This window comes from Pinus tabuliformis, chromosome 2_2 (assembly GCF_031772625.1).
Source record: "Pinus tabuliformis cultivar Carrire ecotype Pingquan chromosome 2_2, CPIR1, whole genome shotgun sequence".
Taxonomy (NCBI): domain Eukaryota; kingdom Viridiplantae; phylum Streptophyta; class Pinopsida; order Pinales; family Pinaceae; genus Pinus; species Pinus tabuliformis.
The window spans coordinates 1174554633-1174563406 of NC_142300.1; the positions used below are offsets into that span (position 1 = coordinate 1174554633).

At 37.6% G+C, this 8774-nt stretch overlaps 2 protein-coding genes across 3 annotated transcripts; one reads left to right on the top strand and one right to left on the bottom strand.

Annotated features, from left to right (window-relative positions):
• The first annotated feature begins 281 nt into the window (after positions 1–281).
• On the top strand, positions 282–2605 carry LOC149197650 ((S)-8-oxocitronellyl enol synthase CYC2-like). 2 transcript variants are annotated; one of them, XM_089405914.1, is made up of 3 exons: positions 282–437; positions 638–715; positions 1222–2605. In XM_089405914.1, the coding sequence occupies exons 2-3, from the start codon at positions 671–673 to the stop codon at positions 2374–2376; spliced, it is 1200 nt and encodes a 399-aa protein (XP_089262040.1). In that variant the 5' UTR covers positions 282–437; positions 638–670; the 3' UTR covers positions 2377–2605. The 2 variants fall into 2 exon arrangements, with proteins under 2 accessions (XP_089262040.1, XP_089262041.1); XM_089405915.1 differs by lacking the exon at positions 282–437 and adding an exon at positions 900–966 and having other exon boundaries at positions 636–715.
• Positions 2606–7385: 4780 nt separating this feature from the next.
• On the bottom strand, positions 7386–7763 carry LOC149197651 (transcription factor SRM1-like). Its single transcript, XM_089405917.1, has one exon. It carries the CDS (start codon positions 7761–7763, stop codon positions 7398–7400), a length of 366 nt encoding a protein of 121 aa, XP_089262043.1. The 3' UTR covers positions 7386–7397.
• Positions 7764–8774: the final 1011 nt, after the last annotated feature.

An 8774-nucleotide genomic window follows, 5' to 3' on the forward strand; every position in this document is an offset into this window, starting at 1 on the left:
AGACTCATACATTAAATAGATCTAATATATAGTTGACAAAAATAGATAGACTGTTACAGTGACAGTAATTATATGTACTTTTTATATATATAAAAACAGGCGCTTTTTCCTTACTGAATAAAAAAAATCCATAGTCACCCACCACAATTGTACTGAAAAAAAATCCATAGTCACCCACCAAAATTGTAAACATGGAGGAATCTAGACATTGTACATAGAATTCTAAATCTACCGGTCATCTTATGTCCTCCCTGACGTGTAGAAAGCTTATAAATCCTCGTCTCTGCTCTCCTTTATCCAAATATGTGAGCATCCCTAACGCAGTATTTGTTGCAGAAATTCCTGAACATTTCTGACGCAGTATTTGTTGCAGAAATCCAATCAGGAAATCCTGCTCAGCTGCCTCCATTTCTGAACCACAACGCTGATTTCATCTGGTAATCGTATCTCACACTCATTCTGATAGTGTGGAAATTTAAGAATTGGTTCACTGTTTTTCATTGATTGGGTAGAATCCACTAACATGATCTCCTGGTACTGCAACTGATAGCTCTAACTGGTTTGGCGGGCAAGATTTAATTAACTCGAATTTTGATGCATAGCTCTCTGAACTCCGCATTGATGTCTGATTTCAGAGATTGGTGTTTGGATTAGCGTGTAGCGTATAACAATGAGCTGGTATTCCAGGCAGGCAGGTTCCCTTGGCCATGGCGGGGTATGTGGCTGTTAACCTAATTCTATTTCAATTTATTTCAGCCTTAGCATGCCAAGTGAGTTCTTAGGCATGTGGCTGTTAACCTATTTCCATTTCAATTTATTTCAGCCCTGTCATGATAAATGAGTTCCTAGTCACTGCGAAATCAATTCTTATAAGTGTGTGAATTTCTTACATTTTTCAGGTTTTTTTGACTTGGGAGTAAGTTTGCAGGATTATATTTTCAAAGTGTTTAATATATCATCTGATGGGTAGGGAATTGAACCGATGGTTTTTAATAAAAATATTTTTAAAGTATTTCACATTAAGGAATATTTTAATAAAACAACCGAGATCACTGTATATCCAAAATCCATAAACCCAAATCCGAGCTTACCAACTTTCCAACTTTCCTGTGTTTAGATGGGTTAAAGGGTAACTTTGCTGCATTTGGTATTGCCCTGTTGCTTCATTATATTGTATTGTTGCACTTGCTTTTCCGGTAACTCTTACCTATTTCAATGCAGAGAAAATTTGATGCCATAGCTGAAGGTTCTGAAGACAAATCGGGGAAACAACAGAGAGTTGCGCTGGTGATAGGGGTAACAGGAATTGTGGGCAATAGCTTGGCAGAAATCTTGCCTATGCCTGACACTCCTGGTGGACCTTGGAAAATTTATGGAGTTGCTAGGAGGCCTAAGCCAGATTGGTCACCAGAAACTCCAGTACAGTACATTCAATGCGATGTTCTGGATAGAGAACTCACTTTAGAAAAGATTTCACCATTGAAGGATGTAACCCATCTCTTCTGGGTTGTTTGGGTGAGCAGGGAAACAGAGGAGCAGCAATGTGAGGATAATGGAAAAATGTTGAGTAACGTGTTAGATGCACTGCTGCCCAATGCAGAGAATTTACAGCACATCTGTCTTCAGACTGGGTCTAAACACTACTTGGGTCCATTTGATACAGTGGCCAGGAATCGCTCTTTTCAGCCGAACGAGCCACCTTATCATGAAGAGCTTCCGAGGTTACCTGTGCCCAATTTTTATTATACTCTGGAGGATATTGTTTTTGAGGCTGCCAAGAAGAAAGAGGGATTAACATGGTCCATTCACCGTCCCTCAATCATATTTGGCTTCTCTCCTTCAAGCTTAATGAATGCTGTATGCACACTCTGTGTTTATGCTGCCATTTGCAAACATGAAGGGCTGCCTTTCAAATACCCAGGAAACAGAATTACATGGGAACAGTTTATGGATACATCTGATGCAGATTTGATTGCAGAGCAAGAAATTTGGGCTGCCACAGACCCTTATGCCAAGAACCAGGCTTTTAATTGTAGTAATGGAGATGTGTCTAAATGGAAACGCCTGTGGGGAATCATAGCAGAAAAATTTGATCTCGAGCTATTACCATACAAAGGTGAAGGCTTTAGTCTGGCTGAGGCTATGAAAGACAAAGGTCCAGTCTGGGATGCAATTGTCAGAGAAAATAAGCTGCACCCAAAAAAATTTGAGGAAATGGGAAATTGGTTTCTTGCAGATTTCATATTAAATCTTCCCCGGGAATTGGTACATAGCATGAATAAGAATAAAGAGTATGGTTTCTTTGGGTTTCGAAACACAGAAACTTCTCTGGCATATTGGATAGACAAAATGAAGGTATCTCATGTTATTCCTTAAACTTGATCCATCTTTATGTCTCCAGTTAGAACCAAGCAGAGGAGTTTCATTTAGAGGTTGCTTTTGTGATTCAGGATGGTTATGCTATATTCTGAATCAGTTGGAGGTGTTGATGTGTATTTTGTCATGTCCAAGTATATAGTTTGTGAAACTAGGTTTGGTACATAGCATGAATAAGAATAAAGAGTATGGTTTCTTTGGGTTTCGAAATACAGAAACTTCTCTGGCATATTGGATAGACAAAATGAAGGTAGCTCATGTTATTCCTTAAAATTGATCCATCTTTATGTCTCCAGTTAGAACCAAGCAGAGGAGTTTCATTTAGAGGTTGCTTTTGTGATTCAGGATGGTTATGCTATATTCTGAATCAGTTGGAGGTGTTGATGTGTATTTTGTCATGTCCAAGTATAGTTTGTGAAACTAGGTTTTTGAAAATTGTTTGATGATGTGTGATTTTGCAATGGACTCAAATAAAGAGCTGGAACTCCATCCTAGAATTTCCTACAATTTAGTTCTGGTGTTAAAAATCGAGTATCAACAATCTCAATCTTACACTATATGGTTGATCACCAGCTTCTGTTTTGAATATTATTATTTTTACCATAAAATAAAGCAATCAGGAGGTGGAAATAGTTCTTCAACTGTCAACAGAAGCCTGAGTTTCTTCCCTGTTTAATGATCCAATGTAGATATTCATGGTACTTCTCTGCAACTTTAATGATGTTGTACATCAAACCAGATGATTATGTAAACATAAATTCTGCTTGAGTTCTTTGACTGTAATCAGAAGCCTGAGTTTCTTCCCCATTTTATGATCCAATGTAGACATCCATTGTACTTCTCTGCAACTTCAATGATTTAGTAGATAATACCCAGTTGATTATGATCAAACGCAGGGATAGTGTCACCAATCTCAATCTTTGGATTCTCCACTTTGAAAATATCAACTTAGCCCACTGTTCAAAGATCTCCGCGATGATTCGAAAACTTAGCTTATTGTTCAAGATCTTCAAACATGTCACAGCAAGAAATTAAGATTTCTGAGTTTTAACATTAAAATTGGTTTTTTCTTTTCGAGTGGGTATTGTTTTTTAAAGCTCAGTTTTGTTAGGTTTAACATTAAAATTGGCTTTTGCTTTTTTAATGGGTATGGTCTTTTAAAACTTAGTTTTCGCTATTTACTTTTAAATGCTTTCGCTTTATAGGGAGGATAAAAAAATTTGAAGAAATATTTCGGTTAACTTTACACAATTTTAGTTATAACATTTTGTAATTGGGTAGATAATTTTTTCATATTACCGTTGAAAAAAACTAGTTTAAAAATCTTGATTTATGATAAAAATATTTTCGGAAAAATCATATCAAAAGAATTTTGTCTACGCCTGGATTTACTTTTGCGAATTTTAGCAAGTTTATAAAAGAAGTTATTATAACAAATGTGATGAAAAGTAGCATGTCTTTACCACTATTGGTAAACACATTAAATAAATAACTTGAAAATATTTTAATAATGAGTATTTTTTAATTTTAATTTTATTTATATTACACAATGTTTACAATATCACTATCACACTACAATGTAGAACTACTAATAACCATACTTTACTTAAAAATAGCTTAGTCTAGATAATCGCTGAAATTATTCATTTGTAGCCATTTTCCCCAATCAATTTTACTTGGTTTTGCATTTGACTAAAAATTAAACTATATTGTATTATTATTATTATTATTTAATTTTATGATCACGGCCAAGCCAGACACCAAATTGGTGTATGAGATCCCTTGTTTGTGGGACAAGGGACCCACCTCCGGCCATTGATTTGGCTACTAAGTCTACCAAGGCATATATACTCTACCCTCCTCTAGTTTTGACCCTGTGACCTCTTAGGAGGAAACACATGTTCTTAACCATTAAGCCCACTAAAAGTTAAATTATATTATGTAAAGTAGAATTATATTATTTATCTTATTGCATAATGATTATTAATTTGTACCCGAAAAGGATTTGAATTTCGATGAAGAAAAAGTTTGATCTAGACAGAAAACGACGCTTCCGAACATCTACGATGCTCTGCAACTTGAACTAGGGTTAGTGTTTTGACGTTCGGCACCATGGCGGGACGCGCAGGGGGGATGTTACTACCTCCTACAGTCAAGTAGTTACGGAAAGAAGCAAGGACACGGGAAAGCAACGTTTCAAGAAGCCTCTGGAGAAGGCAATAGGAGTAAGTAACACAAACACGTTGGGAGGAAATAGACCTCATGAACAGGCAAAGGAGCAGCAGGAAGCTAGGAAGGAAAAGGAGAAAGGGGATAGCAGTCAAAACCTACTTCTGTAAGAACATCTGGGATCTGCAAACCTATGTCGGACACCATCCCTCAAGTCATCTTGAGCGACCCTACGCTACAAGCGCATAGGGATCATATGACAGAACATGCGATTATTTGCAAATACATGGAATATGGCCAACGGAGAGGGCACTGCATGTCTGAATAAGGAGCCACTGGAAGCCAAAGGGGGAAATTACCCTTCATCTGGGATCCAAGGGATTTTTCACAGTAGTATTCACAAGCCTAGAGGATAAAGACATAGTATTTGAAGGAGGGCCATATTTCTACGTTGCTGCAGGTCTCTACATGTGGCCTTGGATAATGAACTTTGTTCTGGAATGCGAGACATTTTCATCGGTTCTGGTATGGATTAGACTATACTCCCTTCCTTTGGATTATTGGTTACGAGAATCGCTAAAAACAATAGGCAACAAACTGGGGAATTTTCTAAAGATTTCAGATGCAACTATGAAAGGAAAATACACCTCTTTCACCCGAATCTGTGTGGAAATGGACTTATCTGGAGCACTCCAAAACGCGATAATTTTAAAAGTATTTGATGAAGAATGGGTACAGGCAGTTGACTATGAGTACATCCCATTTAGGTGCCGAAAATGCCATGAGCATGGGCATCTATATAGAGATTGCCCAACAAACAACATCGAGAGAAATGTGAAAACCACTGTGGATATAAATCCTGAGGGTTTCACCAAGTTTGGGGGCAAAGGGAAAGGCAGAAAGAGGCCGCAAAAGAAGATCAATGAGGAAAAACAATCGAGCCACAATAGCTTTAAGATCCTAGAAGAAGAAGACGGGAACAAAGAAGCGAACCAGGAAATGGAGAACACTATCACTAAGAAGGAAAGAGATGAAAGCATGGAAGAAATCATAGAAACCATGATGGAGATAAATAAGGACCATGAGATGACTCCAAGTGAAGAGGGAACGGAGGACCATGAACTACAGGAGATTCTAGAGACGGAAAATATAGATCTAGAAAAATTTCTAGAACAAGGAACGACCAAAGGAGTGGACTCCCTACCAAAAGAGGAATATGACAGGGTTCAACAGCTATTCCTATGGAGATCACAATCGAAAGGAAATGGAATCAAAGGAAATCATGAAATCCAGGAATACAGAGGGGTCAAAATGATGGAGGAGACACAGGCACTATCTCCGAAGAACCCAGGCAAGAAAAGAGGAAGAAAAAGACAGTAGGAGTTGCTGAACGAATGTGGAAAACTATTGATTAACTCAGGTAAGATGAAAGAGCTTACCAACTACTCTTTTACTAATCTTTCTTAATGAAGCTCACAACCTGGAATATAAGAGGCTTAGGAAGTAGAAGGAAACAAAGAAATCTCAATAATAGAATAAAAGAAGAAAAACTAGATATGGTGTTTATTCAGGAGACAAAATGCTCGATGGAAAAGATTAGAGAAATACATAAGAAATGGCTAATCAAGTATGAATATCTAGAAGTTAAAGCAAAAACTTAGCGGGGGGGATTCTCACATTGTGGGATCCACAAAAATTTGGAATACTAGATGCTGAGGCATCTAGGAACTATGTTTATTTGGTATGTCAACCTTTAGGGGATAAGGAGATATACATGATCACTAATGTATATGGCCCTCAAAAGCAAGAAGATAAATTCAAGCTTCTTACCTCCCTTGAGGAACTTGAATTTTACATATGAAGAAATTATTTCGATGATTGAACATAGATCTGTGTATTGAATGTAGATTTTCCAAATTTTTAATACTTCCTTTAAACATCTAATAAAGGACTGTGAAGAAATCAGATGCAGTTACTAAAATTTGTTAGAAAATGATTAACAGAGATTACTCCTCCACAACATCGACATTTGACATTCCACCGTGAAGACAACTGCAGATAAACTTGAATCATGCTCATTTACACTGCCCCTCAAAGAAAAGTAGGGTCATGCCAGGAGATGTTATCAAATTCTGTGCATTATTGGGGATCATATCATTCCCCTACAATTGGAGGATGTCGAGTTACAAAAGATCATGGCAAATCATAATGTCAAATACAAAATGAGAATTTGCAGCTCTTAAAACCCAGAAAGACCATCTTTCAGGTTAATTTGTGGACCACTTTAATGGAAACAAAACAGATACAACCTTTCTGCCATGGAAGAAAAATGATAAGGATGACTTGGCTTAAATTTGAAATGGCAAACCTACAAACTTCCTGAACTGTATTACAATACTCAGTTTCCTTGTTTCAAAAAGACAAGAAAATTATCAAATGAAATTGACATTTCAGTGCACCATGTACCAATCTGTCAATATTGAATATACATAACTTGTTCATGAAGTTTGAGGTTATTGACCTTGGGTTGACAACTCGATTTCTAAAACTGCACCAGATTTGAAGGAAAATCAGGGCCATTGCCTCCAATTCTATCAATCAATATCTGACACAGAGATATAATGAATTTCATCTCAAACACTCTTTTGTACAGAAGAACATCTTGAACTCTTTCACCTCTAAAACACATGGTCCTTAATGACAACAATAAACAAGTTTGCCAGCATATACAGATTTGTTGACAGAGCAGTGCTACTTCCTACATTACACCATAAGGGAACATAAAGAGCACACTTACATGTACAATTTAGATTTATTCCCTCGCTTTTAAGTTATGAGCAATTGCATTCTTTCTATTGATGCATTGTTGGCTGAGAAATGGCATATGCAACTGGCACAACATTCATGGGAGTACCAGGAACTACTGATCCTGGAAAAGGTCCACTTGAAACATAAGGAACATGTCCAGGAGGAATCATGATGGGAGTACCAACAGCAAAACTAGCAGGCCCAGCAATAGGTTGACCCACATGAGGTCCATATGCAACAACTCTTGGTAGAGATGGCTGAGACAAACTCTTAGGAGGCTTTCCCGCAGCTCCTGCGGAACCATTCTCTTGACCTGTGATAGGTCCCTGTGGTGTTAATGTGTCTCCATCGTTCACGCTAGTGATATCATGAATACTAGACTGTCTTCTGTCTTTGTTTGCAGAGTTCATACGGTTATAATATCTCTGAGCATGACTAGCCACATGGGAAGGAGTCCTAGATATAACGCAATTTCTGGAGATGCTACGCCAGTCACCTTTACGAAACTTGTCCAATCCAAGAAAAAATAACCTGCTTTAGCAAGAACATGATGTGCATAACTCAGTTATAAAGTTCAACCAGGCATACTCTATGACCTCCTTCCCTATCCTAAAACTTTTATGACAAACCTTTCCATTCCTATTATTATGGCACTCAACTGCACTTTTAACAGATCTTTACTACATTTTACAGTAAGTCTTCAAGAAAAAGAACAAATAAACATGTGGATTATTGTCTACCATAAACAGTGCCTAAGAAGGCATCCTGCATTTGTTTATAGATGACAGTGCCCATATTTAGTAGAGTCTGCCATCACCACTGGAGCATATATTGCTTATGCCCATAGCAAATCCTCAAGATTGGAAGAGTGACCAATAGTTCCCGCAACATCAATAGAACAAACCTACCTTACGAAGACCACATAGAAAATACATAGCAGGTTGCATCAATGCAACAGATATTGAAACTCAAGACAAGAAACAAGAAAAGCCACCCACCAAACCTCATGCACCGATTCGAGCCCGGGAGTGAATTTTCTGGTGAGCTGGTGAGCTCCAGGGGAGTGCCGAGTCAAATTCGTCAGGGAGCAACTCGCGGTTTGCAAAAAAATTGAATTGAAACTTGCGTTAACTCTCCGCGGCAAGAATGCGATGGAAATAGAGCAATCCTATCAGACCACGACTTTAATGCGGAAAGGTGGCGGAGGGCCAAGGAATTGTCGACGGCCGAAGCCAGACTTTTTTCCAGGCGGCGACAGACTACTCCATTTTTTTGTTTAATTTTAATTAAATTAGATTTTTCAAAACTTGAGTTTAAACTATTTAATCTGTATAATTTGAGTGCTATAAGGTTTTTCATGGTGCTGAATCTAACTATACATTTAAAAATTCATTTTAAACAACGAAAATTTTTGAAATTGT

Bases quoted from the DNA above. Each gene is read 5' to 3' on its own strand.
- LOC149197650 (XM_089405914.1), top strand. From the start codon at position 671: ATGAGCTGGTATTCCAGGCAGGCAGGTTCCCTTGGCCATGGCGGG. The intron at 716-1,221 runs GTATGTGGCTGT...ATTTCAATGCAG, and splicing joins GTTCCCTTGGCCATGGCGGG to AGAAAATTTGATGCCATAGC.
- LOC149197651 (XM_089405917.1), bottom strand. From the start codon at position 7,763: ATGAACTCTGCAAACAAAGACAGAAGACAGTCTAGTATTCATGATATC.